Below are 24,125 nucleotides of genomic sequence, written 5' to 3' on the forward strand. Positions count from 1 at the left end.
GAAACACACAGATTATGAAATTACAAACTAATTAGTGTAACTGGCTATATAGGTCTCAACTGAGGTTTACCTAAAATTATAGGTCTGCTAATGAGCAGGTAAAAGAGAATCTACATGATTCCAAGATTTCCTGACAGAATTTTTCAAATTATGAACACAGTAACAGTAGAATTGTAGTTAGTGGAAGAAAAAAAAATTAAGATGAAAGCAAGCTAAATTCGGGAATTTTTTTTCCGACAAATATATTTTTCTCATCACTCTGTTATGTTCATATAAAAATATAAATAATAAATGCAGCCTAAAATGTCTCAAGAAAGTGTCACAGAGCAAATTACAACAACAACAACAACAAAAGATCAAAGACCTTTAATTTTTTTGTAGGATGCCCGATATCTCTGTTCCTCTTATCCCTAGCAATTTGGTAGGCAATTCAGGATATTTTTTTTTTAACATATTCACTTTCCTTTTAAATGGAAAGAAGTCTACTGACTGAGCAAAATTCCTTTTACAACTTCATCACCTTCTCAATTGTTTGCTGAATGCAAAATACAAGTTTGAATTATTTAGCATAGAAGGGACTTATTGAGGGCTCTAGAGAAAATGCCTCTGGTACAATATAGTGCGTCCCTATTTTATCCACCATTGCACAGAACATCTATAAACGGCCCCAGTGCTTGCACAGTGCTATAGGGCTCATTCCCATTATCCCTGAGCTGTGGTTACTTCAAATGCTCTGCTAATCGTTCTGTGCTCTAACATGCTCTGGAGGAAAATCTAAATGTTCCCACAAAGTCAAAGAGGAGTCCTGCTAATGAAATTAAGCAAAGGGAATAAAATGTGTTTTTGTCAATGTAGGCGCCTTAAGCTAAACTTCAGAAGATAATTCACATGGATTATTCAGTAGAAAAGCTTTTAATTAGTGTTACTTTACACTTACTCCGTAAAGGGCAAAAATAATCAAAACAGTCCATCAGGCTTGTTTAAGGTGTAACTAAGCAAGTTTTCAACAAACTGAGTCCCCATCAGTTCTCTACTTGAAAAGTACCTGAAAGTTAATTTAAGACCAAGTCACAAGGAGTGGCTAATCAAGTTATTTCAGAGGAAACATACTTTGCTCCTTTAATATTTATAATAAGAGTTTTTTTTTTATCAGTCTTGTTTTTTTTTTAATTGAAGTACAGTCAGTTAAAATATGTCAATTTCTGGTGTACAGCACAATGTCCCAGTCATGCATATACATTCATATATTCGTTTTCATATTCTTTTTCATTAAAGGTTATTACAAGATATTGAATATAATTCCCTGTGCTATACAGACGAAATTTGCTTTTTTAATCTATTTTTATATATAGTGGCCAACATTTGCAAATCTCAAATTCTCAAATTTATTCCTTCCCACCCCCTTTCCCCGGAAACCGTAAGATTGCTTACTATGTCTGAGAGTCTGTTTCTGTTTTGTAGATGAGTTCATTAGTGTCCTTATGATAAGAGTTATTTTTATCAAACCCAAACTTCATTCTTTTTCTTTCTCATGTGTATTTCTTTCTCTTCCTGATAAGATTCTCTTTTGCTCAATACCTCACTGTTTAGTCCTGGTCTTGGAGTATAAGGTGCCTTGAAGACAACAATTTCCAAAAGCTTCGGTGAGGACACAGCAGAAAAAAAAATATGCAAATACTCTGCCTGTGCCTCAGTATTGATTTCCAACCCGCCCGAAGTGTTAATGTAATTGGTTTAATGGACAATTGTCTACAGCTTGTAAACTTGAATCAACCCACATCACTCTTTTACTGCAGTGCCCCAAACATTATTGATTCAAATATGGTCTCTAAAAACGAAGATAATCCTTTTTTGAGACTTCAAATTTAATTTAAAGACTGTGTGTAAGTGACACTAGGTCAGTGCTGCCCTCAGCTGAATGCCAACTGACCTTGACAGCTCTGACATTTTAAACAGGCAGTTGGTAGTGATTGACTCACTAGAGAACAGCTCATTATTCATAGGGCTCCCTCTTTACTGAACTGATTTGATTCTGACCTGAGTAGTTTCCATCTGCACCTGAGCAGGGTAGAATTACAGACCTTTACTGAATTGAAAAGTAATCTGTTCCTTTGTATTCTCTAATTTTATGGCTTTCATTTTTTTCAATCTCCCTGAAGGGTTTTATCCTCTCCTGCAGGGAAGGATTGCTGGTACACCCACTTCTCTTAAGTGTATATTGTCCTGAATTCTATCCTGTGGATTAGAATTTTTCTTAATATTTGAAAAGGGAGAGAGAACCAGAATACCAGTGGTTGTTTGAGGAGGTCATTTATCACGAGGCCATGGGAAATTTAAAAAGAAAATCCCATACCTGAATCCATAAAACTCAGGTTGACTTTCCAGGAGGTTTAATAAAGCCCAAATTCCCTAAAGTAATTGAGAACTTCCCTTGATTAAAAGTGGAAAATCTACCATTAGTTCAAAATGTGAAAAAGAAAAGTTTTTGCAGGAAATATCCCCATGGCAATATTCCCTGAACGCATTTCAGGGAATGCGTTGATCATCTTGATTCACACCAAGCTCATAGTTATCTACCATTATAAGATATCTTCTTCCTCTTACCCTCCAATGTTTAGGTGTCAATCTTACATTCTTGGAAGATTAACATATGTCTTTTGTGTTGGCAAAATTCTGCTTAAAAATAAGCATTTGAAATGAAATTTCAATTACTAATATGCATCAGTCTGCTTGTAAAAAAAAAAGCAAAATACTTTCATATTTATATATGATCTCTCTTCAAGATCAAAATACTACAGTGAGATGTTATGTCAAATATTTTTTTAAAAAAACACTTTTCTTTCTAAGAATGGAAACAATCTAGGAGATTGAAAGACTTGATAAATTCACAGTGCTAGCAGTTATAGTGTCAGAACTAAACTCAATCTTAATAGGCTTTATGTTCAATGTCTTTTTTTGTATACAGCCCTCCAACATAAGGGCAAGTATGGCACCATGCACACTGCGATTTTAAGCAATAGTAATCATTGTAAGAATAACAACTATGACACTTAACTCTCCACTCTAACCCCTCAGGCACAGGCACACGCGCATGCGTGCACACACACACACACAGCATTATAAGGAGACTTAAAGTTGACTATTTATGAAGTTGTAATTTCCTTGGGAAGGCCAAAAAGTTGACTAAAATGTGATAATAATATGTCAAACTGAAAGCAATCAGGTCAGAAGGTAAGTGACAAGTAAATAGTAAGAAAGAAATCTCAGCAGAGAGGTGATTACCTCTGATTAAGCACAGCTAGGAATGAATCAACAAATTTAGCTTCAGGTATGTCTAAGAATTAATTAATCAAATATCTCAAGGCATACACTCTCTCTCTTCAAATCACCTAACTCCAGATATTTAAGTTAACTCTCCTTTTATCGGAAGGCCAGTTCTCTAGGGCAAGGCTCTATGCTCAGTTATAGTCCATAGGAACAACCATTGTATTTGATTCTTTAAGTTACTTTATTTGCTAATAGATCAAAGAATAATGAAAAAATTCTAAGAATAAAAGTAGGGTAGCAAGGCAAACAATTTTGAACTCAATATCATACTAACAAAAAGGAACTTACAGTTAAGATTTTATTTTGCTAGAATTTTCTGGATGAGGACCTCAGTTCTCTATGTGGTTTACAATGGGAAACTAGCAAAAGTTTGTATGTTTGTTGACACATAGACGTTAACATCAAGATTTCTAGAAAACATAATAGGTTTATACATAGGATATTCTCCTACTAATTATATATTTATTAATATGATTCTAAATGAATGTTTTATAGAATTACAATTTAATGTATATATAAAAATACACATTCCTTATAAAAGAATTTCTCATAAGTTTAAGTTGAGTAATTTAGTCTCGTCATTGTGTAATGTACCAAGATTTTATGAATATAGAATACCTATTTTAAACATATTGCCATGAATTATTTTATCATAAAGTTTAAACAGTCCCTACACATCTCAATATTTTTCAGTTCAAATTAGTTATTGTAATCCTAGAATCAAAATCTAAAACCTGTAACTTCTGTAGGACAAAACTCTGATAAATAATCGTAATTATCTCTAGATGAATATACTCTACAGCTTGCATTTATTACAGTTTGGTTGTATGTTGCAGAAGATAAGGTAATCTTGAGAAATGAGTTGTGAATTTCAGTTTACAGCCAGATCGTGGAAGATCTTAAATACACGGTGAGGAAGTTTATACCCTCCTTATTAAGTGGTGGGAAGTTTGGAGTAGAAGGTGACATTATCAAAACATGACTACAGGAGGATAACTCTTAAACCAATTGGTTCAATAGGCTGCAGAGTAGATTAACTTGGAGCCAGGGAAATGATTTAGGAGATCATTTTAATACTTAAGATTAAAGGTAGTGAAAGTATATGTTTTACTTCAATTACCAAAAAAAAGTTACCAAAAAATAAGAAAATAAGTGCCTGAATTAAGATAGCAGTATTAGTAATAGAAATAGGTGAGCTATTTCAGTTAGAATCAAGAGAACTTGGACCTAGGTAGATCCAAAGTGATGAAGAAGGATGTTTAACATCAGTAGTTTTACTACTTTTCGTATTACTTCAAAGATCTCAGAAACCCATCGTTTATGATTAAATGTCTATAAATGAAGTCAAATTGACTAAACAAACACACAAACACATCTTAACAAAAGTTATGCATATGTAGGCATCCCAAATTAGCTTTCCATCTTAATACAAATGAATATGTCTTGGCTGTACGACCGTTGTGCTTTCGGTCTCCTACACGTTAATAATTCATGTAATTTTTAAGGCTTGACTTAAGAACTATAAGATCTTTTCTTACATTTAATTCAAAGATGCTCTTTAATTCAATGTTAATTTTAGAAATTCATATTGTCACTTACTTTACTCAAAAGCAACTTCAATAATAATTGAAAGATAAACAAGTTTCAGGAAACCAAGGTTAAAAGAAATCTCATTGGCCTGATTGTATATATTTAATGGTTTTATAGGAATTCATCAAGTCTACTATCAATGGTGAAGAAGCTGTCTTTAGAGAGCATAGACAATGGATGGCTGCAGTTTTTGAGTTCAGAGAATTACTTGCATAAGTTTATTTACTTACACCATGATTGGAGAGAAATATTAGAATATGTTTGATACTTGACCAGTTGAAAACAAACCTCCTTAAAAATACATATACACATTGGAATGCCTCAACTCTAATTGTTTATCCTCAAGTATGTTTATCTTTACTTAATATTTCATTAAAATGTTGAATTTTGTTATTTGATCATAATTCTAGTTTATTTCAGTTGAGTTTACAGAGTTTTCACCAAATTTGTTCTATCAATATCTTTTAGATTCAATTTGTGAAATTCTAACCTGTGGTATAGTGCTGGAGTTATACTCATAACAGTTGTGGCCTCTAAATATGCTTGCTCTCTCCTTTTGCTATCAAAATCAACTGGACAACTTCACAAAATAATTAGCTTCCTTAGCTGAAATTAAAAGCTATCAGAATATCTTAAAATTTGTTATATGTAAGATGAAAAAGTCACTAAACTAATGGATTTTGCAACTTATGATTGTTTATCAGATCGCCAAATCATCTAAGGGGGACCACAATATAATATGTATCTTTGCATTCCAAGCACCCAATATTGTACCAGGTATAAAACAGATCCTCAAAACATACCTTAGTTGTTTTTGAATGACTCATAATAATCCAAGTAATTTTCATTCCAACAAAATGTATACCATCAGACAGTAAATTTGCTCCATTCTTTCTAGGGGATAGATGTATCTCCAGAATGTTACCAAACAATCAATAGAGATATGGAAATTGTAAAGTGCCATAAATATCTTATGGTTATTTTGAGAATGTTGACTTTAATCACTGACAATTTCTAAATGATTTGATTGGAAGATTTAAAAGTCTGGTTACATGCTAAGTCAAATAAATCCAAAAATGTATTGCATTTTCCAAATCATTTTGCACATTAACTAATTAGTCATGGTGAGAGATGGTTCACAAAACAGGAACAGATACAACTACCTAAAACTTCATGATTTGGAAGCCACTCTATGTTAAGTATAGCCAGTTCTTTAAAATCACTGCTTTAGAATATTTAATTTCATTATTTTAATAGCAGTTTCTCCATTTCTATTTTCTTGGTAGGTTAACAAGTGTTATAAATACAGTGGTTAAATTTATAAAAGTCTAATGTATGTAAAATCAGTTTCTGATAATATAACCCACTAATTGAAAATGATGTGAAGATTTAACAAAAAACACTAAAGATGAGTGTTTCAGTGGAAAAGAAATGCATTAATATAATAGATTTTTCTAATAGAAATGTTGTATAGCATTCCAGTTTCATAAATTGAAATAACTATTACAAAATTCATGATAAAATCTGTTCCTCTAATAAAGTTTTATGTAATTTTTACTAAATGATGTTACCAGAAAAATTCATCTTTCATGTAATCAAGTATACAAATTATCCCCAAACATATTGCAATATACATGATTCTATGCTTTGCCTGGGTAATACTCCATAACATATGCAAATTATTTTTATGCTCCTATAATATAAAAAAAATATAGACACTTGGAGTCATCAGGAAGTTTAGCATTCCACAGACAAAGCATCATTTATTCAAACTATTAGATGATATATGCCAAGTATATAGAAACATGTAAGACAAAATCAGGAGACTCCATAGATTAGTGTAACCAACACCCTGCTTAATGGAAATGGGATGCTTCCTCTCTCCTTGCTTGAATATTTATTTTACAGACTATTGTTTGCTTTTGAATAGGTAGCCTTACCATTTCAGTAGGGGTGACATTTCTGTTAATTAATAATGGAGGAGAATACATACTGTTCCCACCAGTTGCAGAATTATCTGTTGGACTAAATCTCTTATTAATATAACTAGAGAACACATAATGATATATTTTGTTTATTCTTTCTTCACCTGAGATAGAAATAAAATGGAAAGCCTCTGAAAAATTGATGGTACATATAATGCATTATCCAGAGTCCACTTTACTTCCAAATTTGAGTTTGGTTACAATAAGAATATTTAGAACTAAGTCATTTTCATTCAACTCCTTTGTGATAGGGAGAAGACTAAAATGCCGCTCTCTCAAGATATACATGGTAGTCTCCGGGACTGTGAATTTGATGAGATGTCTGTGATGGTGGTTTTTTTTGTTTGTTTGTTTGGGGGGGGAGGGTAATTAGGTTTACTTATGAATTTTCTTTTTTTTATTTAACAGAGGTATTGGGAATCGAACCCATGACCTCATGCATGCAAGCATGCACAGTTCCACTGAGCTATACCCTCCGCCCCCCCCCCATGATTGTGTTAAATTAAGTGGCAAAAGGAATTTTGCGGATGCAATTAAGGTTACTAATCAATTGACTTAGAGTTCAACAAAAAGGAGATTATCTGGGTGGGCCTGATCTGATTACATAAGCCCTTTAAAAGCAGATAATTTTCTCTAGCTGGTAGCAGAAGATGTCTGAGAGATTCAAAACATAAGAGGGATTCAACACCAACACCTGGGAGATATTTCCTTTGCAGAGATGGAGGGGACCCTGGACTAAGAATCTAAGTGGCTTCTAGAAACTGAGTGATCCTCGAAAGACAGTCAGCAAGAAAATGGGACCTCAGTACAGGAATTAAATTTTTCCACAACCTGAATGAACTTGGAAACAAATTCTTCCCCAGAAACTCCACATAAAAGCCAGCCTGGCCAACACCTTGAATTTGACTTCATGAGACCCTAGGCCAACAACCCAGTCAAACCTGTCTGAACTTCCAACCTACACAACTGAGATAATGAGTAGTTTTAAGCTGCTAAGTTAGTGATAATTTATTACACAACCACAAAGACTAATGCAGCCTTCATTCTTTATAGATAAGGAAACAGTCCCAGCAAGATCTACAAATATAAAATGATGTGCTTACTCTTTATTTTTCATATCCTACCCAATACACTTGCTTTGTGTTCCTCTATTGGCAACTGTCTGTGAGTCCCACAGAACAGAGATATCTAATTATTTTTAAACAGCTAAATATCCATAAAACTCAAAATGCTGACAAGAAAATAATACATGAATTACTGAGTTATCAAATGTATTAATATGGGAATTATTGTTACACATCTCCATACTCTAATTAATTGAAGCCACTTTCCTTTTAGCCTTGGCAGTAATAAACTGATTAGACTCTGTATTTTAATAGGTCCAGAATCTTTGGGTCCATAATAGCTTTTATACATATATATTCAATTAATTATTTAACAACCACTTCTAGAGATAAGCTTAATTACTCTGATTTAGCTAGTTTCATTATTTCATATTGAATGAATATGCAGAAGTCCCCATGTGTTTGCAAATTTCATAAAAAAATATAAAATCAACTATTTTTGTATAGACCTAAATGAGCTTTTAAAATATATCATATCAAATTAATGGGGTTTCAGTAGTCCTCTTAAGGAAGAGAAATTGCTGATGTGACTTTGGAAATCTGTCACTTGCTTGCTTGAGTTAGCAACTGTTTTTTCTAAACAGTTTGTCAGGCGTAAGGAAAATATCAAACTATGGCTATATTAGAATCTTACAGCCAAATAAAGTGGAACAATTAAGCCTTCAGGATGTATCCAAATACCAGTTTACTTGACATTGTGTTTGTGTGTGTGTGTTTGTACATGTATCTTTATGCATGCTTCTTGGCATTATCATTGGGAAAATAAAAGTGAATTAAGCAATATGAATCTAGAATGTGGGTTAATGTCTTGGGAAAAAAATCAGTGAACTATGTTGCAGTCGGGATATGTGACTAGTCTGTCATGAATCCTATTTCACAGCCTCTGTTCTACGTAATGCCCCTTCCACTTTATGGATAGATTTTACAGATGAGTTTAATTAAGCTGCCTTTGCTTATATAAAAGATGTTTTTCTTCTTTTCAGTTATAAGTCCTCTTCTTCCTCCATAATTATAACACAATGATCACAGTATTATAATGCTTAAGACTATAAGAAGAATGCACCTAGAATTATTCATCAGCGGAACTGGAGTCTGACCTCTGATCTATCTTGCTTTTGATGCTATAGTCCAACACAAATTGTTTTATTTTATTCAGATTGTTCAGGCTCTCAGTTTATCTTTACGATCTTGAATTTCTACTTTCAGGGACCATGACACAGTGTGCTTTGATTTTGGGGGAAAATAAATCATCCTTTTTGAGAAAATGCTTTGTCCTGTTATGTGCATCTGTATTTTGGTGCTTGGTACACATAAACATACAGGTACGCTTTATGCAGTGTGCTGATTATGTTAGCTGAGGATCTTTATAAGGCTGATTTTGTTGAGTCAAGTATGAGTACTTGATCTGGTAAGATTAAAATTATTTTGAAGTAAAGCGATAAATAGAATTAATACTCTAAATGCGGCTGAGAAGCTCGCTCTGCTCTACCCGGCTCCGCTGCTGTTTCCAGGGCCTGAGGCTCGACCTTTCCGAAATGGCCGAGCAGTCGACAAAGCCGTGCAGTACTACACTCTGGAAGAGATTCAGAAGCACAACCACAAGAGCACCTGGCTGATCCTGCACGCCAAGGTGTATGATTTGACCAAATTTTTGGAGGAGCATCCCGGTGGGGAAGAAGTCTTAAGGGAACAAGCTGGAGGTGATGCTGCTGAAAACTTTGAGGATGTTGGGCACTATCCAGATGCTAGAGAATTGTCCAAAACATTCATCATTGGGGAGCTGCATCCGGATGACAGATCAAAGATAACCAAGCCTCTGGAAACTCTTATTACTGCAGTTGATTCTAATTCCAACTGGTGGACCAATTGGGTGATCCCAGCCATCTTGGCACTGGTTGTAGCCCTGATGTATCACTTCTACACATCGGAAGACTAAACACATTCTCAGAAATCGATGAAGGCAAAGATTGCTTTGGCCCCAGGAGAAAGAAGCCACTGTTAACTGCTTTGACAGAGCCCTTCACCTGAAAATAATCTGAATACACCTGTTCTCCTTTTCGCCTACATTAGACACAAAACAAACCAAAAAGAACTGTTCTCTTTCTACTTCCAAAGTTTTAGAGTGTGCCTTTTTATTCATCAGTTTTATTCTGATGTTCCATCACTATGTCATTTGCTTATTGTGGGCACAGTCACTTAAAACATACCACCTGTCCGTTTGGTATAAAACTGTCTCTAACCTTTAGAATCGGATTGTTGGGCAGTCATTGAATGTGCTAATCATTCAGGCCCAAGTTGTCTGTGTGATGTGAGGAGGGGCATCCTTGAATCTCTCCTTTTGTTGCTTCATCTCATTGAATAATCAGGTATTGCATGTTTCCAACGTAGTTTTTTTTTTTTCAAGGAAATTAAGAAAGGCCCAGAAATAATAGCTTAAAGATTTCTAATAATTGTTCTACCTGAGCAATTAGATAGATGATAAAAAGAAAAAGTGGCTGGTAGGACCTAGAAAAGAGACTCCATCTCTTTTTTGATTAAAAAACACCAACAACATAAAGAAAAAGCCTGTGAACTATGAGAGAAAATTACCACTGTCCCTTCTCTCAGCTTAAAAATGTTATTCCAAAGAGCTTCTCAGTTACACAGGTTCTGTGGTTTTACAGAGTCTTTCAGAGGTGAAAACTCTTTATGTACTCCTGTAAGGAAACACTGATTCTCTAATTTGTAAAAACACAGTTGAAAGAGATCGCAGGACATTTGGAATCTGATTTTTGGAGAAATCGGGGAACTCTGGTGTGGTTCCCATGGACCGTTCAGTCATCCCACCTCGGTTTATTATTCTCTTCCCCATGCCTTCTTTCTCTAAAGGTGGAAACTTGGGAGGTGAATTTATAGCCTCGAAGTACTTCATAGCGATGATTCTGCAAGTTTCCATCGGCGTGCTAGCCAACTGACGACCATGGAGTTCTTCAGAAATAACTAAAACACATTGGAAAGGAATTTTTTAAAAGCCTAGATTTTTATAATCAATAGCACATATCAGCCTCTGCCTTTTTTGTCATTGAAAGTTAGGGTGAACGTAGGAGGGTGGTGGGGCAGGGTGGCCATATAATGTGGGAAAATGCCTTGCAGAGAATCCTTTGTTTCAGATTTTAATAAATGTGCGCCTGAAACAAAACAAACAAACAAACAAAAAATACTCTAAATGCCAGAATGCCAGCTTCAATGTTCCAGGGTTGGGACTGTAGTGAGACAAGGGGGGTTCCCTATCAGGGTACTTGCACGACCTTGACAGTGAATGTCTCCGAATTTCATGCCCTGGTGCTTCATTCACCTCAACTTGGTCCTGGCTATGTGATGTACATTAAATGATTTTTATATTATTTAATTTTACGTCACTTTTTCTGTTCAGACTCTATATTCAATGACAATTGCAGGTGTAAAAAACTGCCATGGATGTATGTATGCATTTTCAATATTTGAGAAAAAAGGACCCAAATGTGTCATCTTTTACAAAGAGTATTTGAAGGTACCAATAAATATGGTCACCAAATACTTTCTTTAAAATGATGGAACATTTATTTTTGATATAAATTACAGGGTAATAGATTTATCCCTGGGCATGGAAGAAAGATTTGGCCTCATATAATTATTGACAAGGCCATGTATATGTAGTAACAATAAAGAAAGGATCTAACACTTATCAGATTGGATCAGTTTTATATTCTCTCCTGCATTTTGTGATTTTACTTCCAAATAAATACCCTTCAAAGTTATAAACTTATAAAAAGCTGTGTTTGAAATTCAGATAATGAACTTTGATTAATTTAAAATTTCTGAAACAAAAACAATAACTTCAAAACCTTCTAAAATATGCTAGCTTGCGTTCTGTTTTTAGATTTCCTAAAATAAGTTGCAAATTAGTGATGCAATATGAGGTCAATATTGAACAATTTTGATGGGATTTTATGAATTTTCTCTCATAAGGATGTACAGTGTTAAAAAAAAAAAAAAAGCTAGCCAAACTGCTTTATACATCATTAACTGAACCAAGTAATTATGATTTAGGGAATAAAGTAAGAGTGACATTTTAAATAAAGGTCAGATACTCTCACAGAAAACAAAATGTGCATTTGACATTGCTGAACTTTGCAAACTAGACAATGCTACTGGTAAATGTGATCTGATATAAAAATCCTTCCAATCTTTTCTTCTTAGATGTTTTTCTCTTCTTGCAGATCATCATGTAATGTCCTTTGTGAGGTCTGCAAATGTCGATATTAGGATGTAACTTATTTAAAGAGGTCAATTGTTTATCTAAAAGCTCACAGAAATGGTCTTTATTTTTGTCTTGATGAATATTTTTAAGAAGAATTAAGAATGTGCTTAAATCTGTGGATGAATGTTTCTAGACAAGGCAACTGGAGCTTTCCTATAGTAACATTTCATTGTGTGTGCAAATCACCACGTTTAAATAGCAACGTGTTTTGGCTGCACCTATAAAAGCAATGTATATCATAGTTCAACATTAATGTCAACTTTTTCCAACTTCTAATTTCATCTCTTCCCACCTTAGGTAGTCTTTACTGGGAACTAATAAGGCTCATCCAGGGAAACATAAGTGATATTTTTATTGCTTCACATAAAGTGAAACTTTATCATGGTGATATCTATAGACAAGCCAGAGATAGAGAGGCTGACTTGCTCATCACAGTCCTTTCAGATTAGTTGAAACATTTGTCTCACTGAAAGATGCTGTTAAAAAAAAAAAACAAAACAACACTGTATATCCCTGGGATCATATCTTAATGAAATTGGCTTAAATGGCTGGGTACTACTGGGCAATGACTCTCTGCAAGTCGAAAACAGGAGATGTTATAAAGCAGACGTTACTAAAGAGTGAAATTATCTTAAAACTGGCTATCTGATCATGTAATGTGCTATCTTAACAGACAAATTAGGAAATGGATGTGACATGCCAGTTTCCAAGATCTCTCTTGAAGTTTTCAACTATTTATTAGGCGATACCTGGTAAGATTCTGAATCTAGTGAGGCATCAAAAAGATTGCTAAATTTGACTTTTTTTAGCCTGAATTACTCTCCTTTGAAGTTAGCAAGCCATAATGAACGCCTGCACCTTCTTTCACTGTATCAGTGAGACTTTTTTTTAAACTAGCAAAACACTGCAAGACTTTTAAAGGAATTCTTTCAACATGTGAGATGTCATATATATTTTTAATGCATTTTCCTTTGGGTGCATTGAGTTTCTCATGACTGTGAATGTTCAGAAGGTGGGACATATTAGCAACATAGGAGTTACCAAATGTGACAGAAGCAGAAGACCAAAAAGACAGTTGGATATTTTTACAGACTAATTGTGGATGGCAACATTTAATTGTTCAAAATAGTTTTTATCTTTTTCTTTAAATTTGTCATTTTAAACTTATTTTTTCTAAAAATATACTTCTGCTAATTGGGAGCAATCAAATCTCCACTCAGCTTTAACTTGGATACAAATCGTGGAGCAAACCATTTGGAAGAGCTTGTGTTGAATAGGCTGTGTAAAACTGCCTCTTCTCAAAGGAATGACTCTAAAATGTGCTATTTTCTACTTTATCTTGAATGTTTTGTACAGTTTTAGAATTACATAATTATGTGTTATTGAAGAACTGGTAAGAAATAACTAAAGTGAATAAAGTTTTCCTTTATCTTGGCAATATATTATATTTGATTTTTAAAAATATAAACTGAGAAACATCAGTACTAGTTAAGACCATGGCAGCTTGAAAACCTGCATTTGTTTATTACAATAAATTTAGGTCAAGGTCTGTGCGTGTGTGTGTTGAGGGTGGTGTGTACCTGTATGTGTATGTGGGTACCAATGGCTACTCTTTGGAGAAGAAATAGAAATAGAGAAATTCAGAAGCCACTCAACAAATAAAAAATAAATAGTAGATTGACCTGACCTATATCTAAAGATCAGTTATTTCCAAGCCACCAAAATCGGTTTAATACTTGCTCACATTTTTAATTTATACTAGTGAAAACAGTTTCGTACTACACATGATTTTTATACTTCCACTTGCTATTTTATTTTGTTTTATTTTATTGTAAAGGTACATTTCACACTATACGTAGTCTGCATGTCACTGAGTTGGCAGAGCTCCCTAAAGTTTATTTCTTGGCAATGTTCAGTGTGTCCATTAGCACCTTAATGGTGAAAATGCTTTTCTAGCAAAATTATTCTTGATTTTCCTCAAGGAGACTTATCCATCTTAGGAAAAAAGACTAAAAAAAAAGCAAAGATAATATTTGTTCCAAAAGTAGTTCTGTGTTTGATTTTTAAATAGAGATTTCATGAACATTTTGTTTGTCACTTAGAATGAACCTAACCAATGTCATGATTCTTCATTGATTTAAGGAGATATTACTACATTAATTAGCAAGCACACAACAACAAAAACATTTCCTAAGTGCCTATGTGATGAAAACTTAGCTAGTTACTGGGGATACAAAATGAATATGGAATGACTGCCATTGAAAAGCTCAGTTAATGAATAAGCTTATTAATGAGCAATGTTTCAAATATGTGGATGAAGATACATTTAATGGAGGTATGTTTGTGTTTGGTAATTATCATCTCTGCACATCCAAATCACCTGTTAAGCTAATAAAAAATAAAGACAGCCAGGCTTCAATTCAGACCTACTCTATTAGAATCTCACTGGAGAGATTCTGACCTATATATGCAATTTTAATGCACAGCCAGTGTTGTGAATCACTGGTCTAGACAGTGATCAAATAAAACATCACTTTTATTAAAATGGTTAATATAATAGGTCAATGATGATTCAGCTTGTTTGTCCAATTCTAATAATAGGAGAGTGTGAAGTCCTCTTTAAGTAAAAACAAATTGGGAAAATGCTGAAGAATCTTCAATGTACAATTGCTTATTAGACAGTTTAACTCTCCATGCTCAATGGAGAAAACAAAGATTTCAATATGCTGAATTTTATTAAAATAAGAGTTAAAGTTATCTCTACACATTTGTGATCAGTTAATGTCAGTTTCTAGAGCCATTTGTAAGCCAAAAATGTCTTCTCTATTAAAATATTATATATGTATCATTACACTTTTTTCTAGTCTTTAAATATGGCCCAATATTTTAAAGATATTACATGTACATTGAAAACCACACCGATAATTATACATTTTCTAAGTGAATTCTCTGAAACACTAGTTTTGAGGTATAAAAATTACAAATGGCTAGTTATATGTATAAAGATTAAGAACTAATGGGTTGACATGCTCTTTGATTAGTATTGTTAAAATGGCCATAACTATCCAAAGCAATCTACAGATTTAATGTGATCCTTGTCAAATTACCCATGACATTTCTCACAAAACCAGAACAAATAATCCTAAAATTTGTATGGAATCACAAAAGACCCCAGAATTGCCAAAGCATTACTAAAGAAAAAGAATGAAGCTAGAGGCGTAACCCTCCCAGACTTCAGACAATACTACAGAGCTACAGTAATCAAAACAGGGTGCTATTGGCACAAAAACAGACATATGGATCAATGGAACAAAATAGAGAGCCCAGAAATAAACCCACACACCTATGGTCAATTAAGTTTCAACAAAGGGGCAAGAATATACAATGGCAAAAGGACAGTTTCCTCAGCAAATGGTGTTGAGAAAGCTGGACAGCTGCATGTAAAGCAATGAAATTAAAACACTTCCTCACACCATATACAAAAATAAACTCAAAATGGTTTAAAGACCTAAATATAAGATGTGACACCATATAACTCCTAGAAGCAAACATAGGCACAACATTCTCTGACATAAATTGTAGCAATACTTTCTTAGATCATTTTCCCAAGGCAAAAGAAATGAAAGCAAAAATAAACAAATGGGACCTAACCAGTCTTAAAAGCTTTTGTATAGCAAAAGAAACCATCAACAAAACGAAAAGACAACCTACTGAATGGGAGAAGCTATTTACAGGTGATATGACTGATAAAGGGTTAATATCCAAAATATGTAAAAAACTCATACAACTCAATATCAAAAAAAAAAAAGAAAAGAAAACGATTAAAAAAAGGGGCAGAAGAACTGAAAAGATATTTTTCCTAAAAGGAAAGGCAGATGGCCAACAGGTACGTGAAAAGATGCTCAACATCACTAATCATCAGGGAAATGCAAATCAAAACCACAGTGAGACATCACGTCACACCTGTCAGAATGACTATCATCAAAAAGAATATAAACAACAAATATTGGCAAGGATGTGGAGAAAAGGAAACCCTCATACACTGTTGGTGGAAACGTAAATTGGTGCAACCACTGTGGGAAATAGTATGAAGGTTTCTCAAAAAACTAAAAATAGAGCTATCATATGACCCAGCAATTCCACTTCTGGGTATATATCCCCCCAAAATAAAAACACTAATTTAAAAAGATACATGCACCTCAGTGTTCAGAGCAGTATTATTTATCATTGCCAAGGTATAGAAGCTACCTAACTATCCATCAACAGATGAATGGATAAAGAAGATTGTATATATATATATATATATATGAGTGTGTGTGTGTGTATATATAAATTACACATATATAATACATATATACTACACACACACACACATATATATATACACATATACATGGACAATGGAATGGAATACTACTCAGACATAAAAAAGAATGAAATTTTGCCATTTGCAGCAATGTGCATGGACTTGGAGGGCAAGTGAAATAAGTCAGACAGAGAAAGACAAATACTGTATGATATCAGTTATATATGGAATCTAAAAAATAGAACAAACTGGTGAATAAAACAATAAAGAAGCAGACTCACAGATAAAGAGAACAAACTAAAGGTTACCAGTGAGGAGAGGGAAGGGTGGAGGGACAAGATAGGGGTAGGGGGAAAAAAGAAATTATAATGAGATTATATGAAATCATTTGTGTAAAACTTTTGAAAATTGTAAAGCACTACAGAATTTAAAGAAATTTTCATTCAATAAAAAAATAATCAACTACACTTCAATAAAAAAGAAAATTAAAAAACTATATATAAACCCATCTCATGGAGGTCAAAGGATCTGAGGCTGGTGTTCATACTGAGAACAGACTGACATATCAAAGAAGCGAGTGGTCCTCTCATTTGGAGACCAAGGCTCCCAGGAGTTTGATTTTCCCTTTAGTGACAAGTGGAACTCCCTGGAAGGATGTTTACAGGCTTGGAAGAATGGGTCTGAGGTAGGAACAGATTCAAAACAATAAAGCCTTTGTCAATGATAAGCTCTGGCCTTTCCATTCCATGCCAACTTGGGAACCCACTTGGGACACAGGCACATAGATGGGTCTAAAAGAATAGCAATTTGTCCTGGATCTGTGAGTTTGCTTCTTATACCCTCCCTAACTGTGCTCAGGCCCATCACTTTACAATATAATTTTTCAGCAAGAGATTTACCATGTACCTACTAAGCTGTGAGCGGGGTGATGTGAATGTGTAGATAGCTTGGGAGAGCTAAGAGTCATAACTCAGTGACTGAAGGAAACTTGCATAACATATAGTAAATATATTTATATATATTTTTATTTCTCTCTTCTGCCTCACATATCACTGTAAACCTAGAGAAAAAAATTGAAACATCCAACAATATTAGATAACAATATATTACAGAACTTCTATATAATGCAATATCATACAGTTATCAAAAATTTTGTTTTTGAAGAATATTTAATAAAATAGGAAAATAATAATCCTTATTTTGTAAAACTAAAAAAATCACTAGTATATACACAGAAAAGACTATTGGAAAATATATTGTCATCAAGTTGGTGGGTTTGCAGGTAATGTATTTTTCTTTATCTTATTTACATATTCATCTGTATTTCTCAAACATTCTACAATTATTACACGCTATTTTATAGTCAGAAAAGGGTCGATTACCAATAAGTACAAGTTATTTAGGAGAAACATAATGTTTAAACTGAACGGTAGTTGAAAAACTCTTTGCTCATTAATAGATCAATCAATCATAAGTGAACTGTTTCCACTAAACTATATAGTAAAGAAATACAACTACGTAGTTGTATTGCTTAACACTTGAATATATTATCATATGTAAAACTATGCCAAATATCTATTTATTGATGAGATAACAGTTTTCATACATGCCATACTCATCTCAAAATATTTAATCCCTGCACTCATCTTCTCACCCTTTTTTCCCCACAGATAAAAGAAACTAGAGTGTCTCCATCTTTACATGGAAAATGCATACACATTTTTCTCCATCTCAACTCCCAGTTCTTTACAGAAATTGCACTTTTAATTACCTTAATTCAAACTCCAATTAGTCATCTCCAACTAACTGCCTTAAATTTTAGAATCATGTTTGAAATGTTATTCAGTCCCAATCTCATTTGTCAAGCCCGATTTTCAGTTCCTCTCTCTACTATACTAGTTCTGGCACTTATCTCTTATTTTGATCTCAACACAACATTCTGCTAGCTGATTTCCCTACTTTAAACTTGCTTTCTAGTGGGATGGTATAGTTCAGTGGTAGAGCACGTGCCTAGCATACACAAGGTACTGGGTTCAATCCCTAGTACCTCCATTAAAAACAAATAAGTAAACCTAATTACCTATTCTCCAAAACAGAAGAAAAAAAGAAATAAGCTTGGCTTCTGTCTTCCTTAATTCCTTGGTTTGTTGTCTCAAAATATTTTTCATCATAATATTTTCCTGCTCAAAGACTATATATGTATTATATCCCAGGAATGTGCTTATGCTGGAAATACAAGAATTATTCTCCCGAAGTCTCACGGATAGAAAAAGATTTCATGTGATCATGGTAAGAAGGAAGTTGGTCAGGGAAAGCTTCATAGAGAAACCTGAGCTGAGTCATAAACAATTCATGGAAGTTAATCATGTTAATAGAATGACAAAGAGTAGGTGTCCACTAGGAAAAACAGGAATGCATTTGCAGAGACTACAAACAGCATGTTGTGTAATAGAAAACTGAAAGCAACTTGATTTTCTTGTAAACTATGACCCTGGGAGGGATGGGTGAAACCGAAGCCTGAAAAGTAAGCATATACATTTTGGAATTGTTTGTTCTAGTTCTGTGAAAAATGTTGTGAGTACTTTGACAGGGGTTGCACTGGATCTGTAGATTGCTTTGGGTAGCATGCCATTTTGATAATGTTGATTCTTCCAACCCAAGGGCACAAGATATTTTTCCATTTCTTTGTATCATCTTCAATTTCCTTCATCAATGTTTTACAGTTTTCAGAGTATAGGTAACCTCCTTGGTTAAGTTTATATCTAGGTATTTTGTTGTTTTTGATGCAATGGAAATGTTTATGCCAGTTATAAAATTCTGGTTTTTGAAATGGGAAAAAAAAAGTGAATGAAGGGCTGCAAATGGCAAAATATCCGTCTTTCTTATGGGTGAGTTGTATTCCATTACATATGTATGCTGCATCTTCTTTATTCATCTATTGATGTGCACTTACGATGCTTCCATATCTTGGCAAGTATAAATAATGTTGCTGTTAATAGCAGAGTGTATGTATCTTTTTGAATTAATTCTTACTTTGTGGTTGGCTTTATTCCTTTGATAACTATGTAAGTTAAAAAAACTAAAGCTCTAAAAGTTCTTAGCAACAATGAATAGTACATTCATGTAAATTTTAAAAATATGTGCAACATATTGTGTATATTTATTTACATGCAATACATTGTATATGTGCAGTCAAATTGTAACAATTCTACCTAATAAAACTGAAAAATGAAAAAAAAAAGAAAAGCAGAGACGACATTGTGGAGAGCTTTGCATGCTATGCTAAAAAACTAGGGTGTTTATCCCCAAAAGTAGGAGGCGCCAATGAAGGATTTTAAATACAGGACTGAAATGATAAAATTTGCAGTTGAAATAGAACATCCATTGGTTGTGTAGCGATTGGTTTGAATGGAACAAGGCTAGATACAAGATGAATGCCATTCAACAGGCTATTGCATTTGTCTATGTGAAAGATGAAGGGGACGTCAAATCGGACAATGGAGTAGAGACAGGAAGCAATATATGCTACCATTGTGTGTAAGAGTGTGGAATCCGAAATTAAAATTTTTGGATTTAAATAGCAGCTCTACTGGCTATTACCTGTGTGACATGTGGCAAAGCACTTGACTTCCCTAAGCCCCATTTTTTCCCATAGGTGAAAAAGGAAGAACACGATCTGTGACATGAGGATAAAATGAGATGCTCTTCAAGTTCTTGGCATATGCCTGGCCTGTAGTATATTTTCAAAATATATTCCATTGTCTTCATTATTAATATTTTAAATGTAAAATCAGAAAAAAATGTTGAATTATTGGAATGGGGAGGGGGCAAGAGAGAAGGAAGCATAGGATATTGCCTGAGTTTTTAACTTCAGTGATTTAAGTGAATGGTGGCTCCATCAGTTGATCACAGGCAATGAACCAGATTTGGGAAAAGGAAGTCGGAGGGAATTGATCTCATTTGGAGAATGTTGAGTTTAAGGATCCATGGACCACTGATGGTAAGATGTCCAAAGGGAAGTTTTATATATCTGTCACAATTTCAGGGCAAGGTCAGAGCTATATATGGATATTAGGACTCATCAGGGTATGAGTCATAAATAAAAACAACAGGGAGAGTATAAGGTGATATGAACAATAGGTGAAGGATATAATTCTAAGAAAAACTAACACTTATACCATGGACAGATGACAAAGTACTCACATACAAACACAAAAACAGAATTGTCAGAAAGCAGAAGAAAAATCAGAAAAGAATTTCATCATGGAAGCCAAGAAAACAGAACTCCCAAAGGAGTGAATGAATGAGAAGTGTCACATGAAGGCAAAAGCTACCCAAATGAAAAATGTCCTCTGAGTTTAGCAAATAGGAGGCTACTGCTAACCAGATGAGAAATGTGAGTAGTGAGCAGATATGGGAAGAGACTGCATCACAATGTTTGGAGGAGTGATTGGGAATTGAGGAAGTACAGAGAGTAAATTTAGTTTTCCCATTTGAGAAAGATATACAAGAAACAGTGTTATAAAAATAAATATCAAAACCCCTTTAGTCTGGTAATTATTGCCTTCTCAAAGTTGTCCATAATATGGTCCTAACCTATCCTCCTAAACTTATCTCAAAGGTAACTGAAACCCTGTTTTAATATAATACAACATGTGCTTTAGCTCATTTAATTGCTACCAACTGGGACATTTCCTTCTCCATTTTCCCATCCTACTTTAAAATTTGAATTATGTTCATTCTCCTTCATGAATCTCTCTCATTCTACTCTAGCTCAAAGTGGTTTCTCTCTTCAAACTCAAAATGACAATAATTCCTATACTGCCTTGTATTTATTTTCGTAAGTGTACAATTTATGGGTGTAGATAATGTGTTTTCAATTTCAGTCTTTGTGTAACTCAGTTTTTAAAAGGAGAAGGTAACAGAATCATTTATGGAGTCACAGTATTGTCAGAATTCCCTTTTTAAATAATATACAAGTTTCAAATATATAAGCTTATGATTAGAAAAAATGAGAAATTTATCAAAATGCAAAAAGGGGATAATTTTGAATAGCAGGACTATAGAGCAATTCCTATTTCCATCACTGTATTTTTTCTTTATTTTCTAAATTTTCTATCATAAAATTTTATAAGCAGAAAAATTGGTATAGTAGAAATAAAATAAAATGTGCTTCTGAGCTGAAAAATCTATAAACTATTCATTTAAGGTTTTATGGATGTGTAATTTGGTTTGTTAAACCAATATAAACAGCTTAGCATTCCAGGTGTGATGAAAATGAAAGACTCTAATTAAAAATTATTTAAGAGTCTAGACACTCTATGATATAATTTAAAGTTTCAAACAATTTTTTAGGCAATTTGGTTTCCATAGTGTATGAATTCTAATTATGTTGAACCTAGACTCTATTAAAATTTTTGTCTTAATGTTTTATCTCTGGATACCTATTTTAATTAGAGCTATCCTTTGTCAGATAGCCATTCATGTATGTGGCAATAATAGAGTAAAATGGCTAATAATAAAACCACATATTAAGTCAGATTCTTATCATTATACTATAAACTTGCCCCTCTAAAGCCATTTATTTATAGTTCAGAAAATAGAGTCCTACTCATATCTCCCTAAGCCTAAGGAAAAAGAACGTGAAAAAGATAATTAACTATATATTTAATGCCATGCATAACAACCTGAATTTTCTGCGTTTGTAAACTACCTCTGAACAGAGGCATTTTGGGTCTTATGCCAGAGGCAGAATGGTGGACAGGGAATGACTTGAAATTGAGATTTAGGCTAACCTTGGCAAAATTCCAGACAGACCACTTACCAGTTGCCCAAGTTTGAGCAAATCATTGAAACTCTGAGACTCAGTCTCTCAATTTAGTTTGCAACCTGAGGATGACCTGTTTACTGGGTAGTTGGGGTGGATTAGTTGAGACAACAGATGAAGGATATTAGGGCTTCTTAAATGCCCGTTATGTGCTGGTCACATTTCATATGTCATCTCATTTAATTCTCAACAACCACCCTATGAATCTGACATTATTTTAGCCATTTCTATGGATGAAGATCCCGAGATTCAGAAACATTACAAAATTTTATGCAAGACCCAACGGCTAAAGACCACAAGGTCAGGGTTAGAACCCATGTCTGATTTGGAATATCATCCCCTTTCTGCTGCTCCAGTGTGCCTATCAGAGTAGGTACACAGGCACAGTTTTCTCCCTCTCTCTCTCTCTTTTTTTTTTTTTTGATAAGACTTACTCTAACTCTATCATTTTTTAAATGGCTCTGACTTGCCACTGAAAGCTGTCTCCGCTTCCTTAAATGCCATAGAAAACCCATGGTTTTAAGGAATTGGATTCCATGTGCTTATACACTTTTCTAAGAAATACTTTATACAATTTAGTTCAAGAATTAGAAAGTGCATTTCAGAAACACATGAGTCTCCCAGTCTCCCCATACAATCACAAGTTGGTCATTTGGGGCATTTGCATGAAATATTAAGAATAAATTTGTAATCAAAAACCTATCATTTTCAGTGTCTTGTGAGGGAAGACAGCTGATTGTAGGCCAGTTTTAAAGGCCTAGTTAGTTATATAATATTGATAACAATGATCATTTATGTAGATCTCTCAGTTTTTCAAATGCTTTTTGAAAAATCATCTCATTGGAGTTTCTTAAAAGCCCATCCTCCTCATTTTGCATATGAAGCAACTGAGTCTCAGAGAGGATAAGTGATCTTCCAAGGTCACAGCGGATTTATTACGTAGGAAAGCTTAAATCTAAACCGTAATCTGATTCCTACAACAGTTTTGTTTTTGTTAGTTTCAGTTTTTGACAATTTTGCTACCATTCAATACCGCTTTGTGCAGTTAAAATTCAGGGCACAAAGTTATCACAGACACATAGGCTGTGTATGTAGTGGTAAGAATCCTGAACTGGAAGTCAGGAGATTAACACTCAACAGCCGATTCTTTTAAAGTTTAACTGTATGACCTTGGGCTAATCACGCTCACATTCCGAGTCAGTCTTATCTTCTTCATCTAATGTTTCCTAATTCTAACACTAAGGCTGTCAATAGTTTTCCCAATCATTAGAATGCAAAACTTTATTTCCCCCAGCTACATTTAAAAATTCATTTGCCTACCACTGAAAGGATTTTAAAGTTAACATTTTTGCCTAGACCAATACTCCACTCCTGAAAAGAACACATGATAGGGTTCAAGAGGCAAGACTGCTGTGCGGGTCACCTTTAGTTAAGCAGTGAACAAAAATAGGGTTGTCAAGATTCTTGATTTGAGATAGCTGTGATGTAGGGGAAAGAGCACTTAAACTGGTTAAATTGGGCTTGGGCAAATTTTGGAAGCCCTCTGAGATCCAGTTTATTTGTTTTTGATCTCTAAAATGGGTATGATATCAATAATATCTAGCTTGTTATATTGTTCAGAAGATTAGATGAGTTCATCAATGTGGAACAGGATTGACATTTATTGAATGTCTACTTTACACCAGAC

At 34.0% G+C, this 24,125-nt stretch overlaps 2 protein-coding genes across 6 annotated transcripts in view; one reads left to right on the top strand and one right to left on the bottom strand.

Annotated features, from left to right (window-relative positions):
* Positions 1-24,125, bottom strand: part of PCDH11X (protocadherin 11 X-linked) — a 590,766-nt gene that overhangs the window by 476,394 nt on the left and 90,247 nt on the right. The window lies entirely within an intron of this gene.
* On the top strand, positions 7,167-10,218 carry LOC105085520 (cytochrome b5-like). The gene is made up of 2 exons (XM_064482860.1): positions 7,167-7,222; positions 9,458-10,218. The coding sequence occupies exons 1-2, from the start codon at positions 7,167-7,169 to the stop codon at positions 9,960-9,962; spliced, it is 561 nt and encodes a 186-aa protein (XP_064338930.1). The 3' UTR covers positions 9,963-10,218.

This window comes from Camelus dromedarius, chromosome X (genome assembly GCF_036321535.1).
Source record: "Camelus dromedarius isolate mCamDro1 chromosome X, mCamDro1.pat, whole genome shotgun sequence".
In the NCBI taxonomy this organism is placed as follows: domain Eukaryota; kingdom Metazoa; phylum Chordata; class Mammalia; order Artiodactyla; family Camelidae; genus Camelus; species Camelus dromedarius.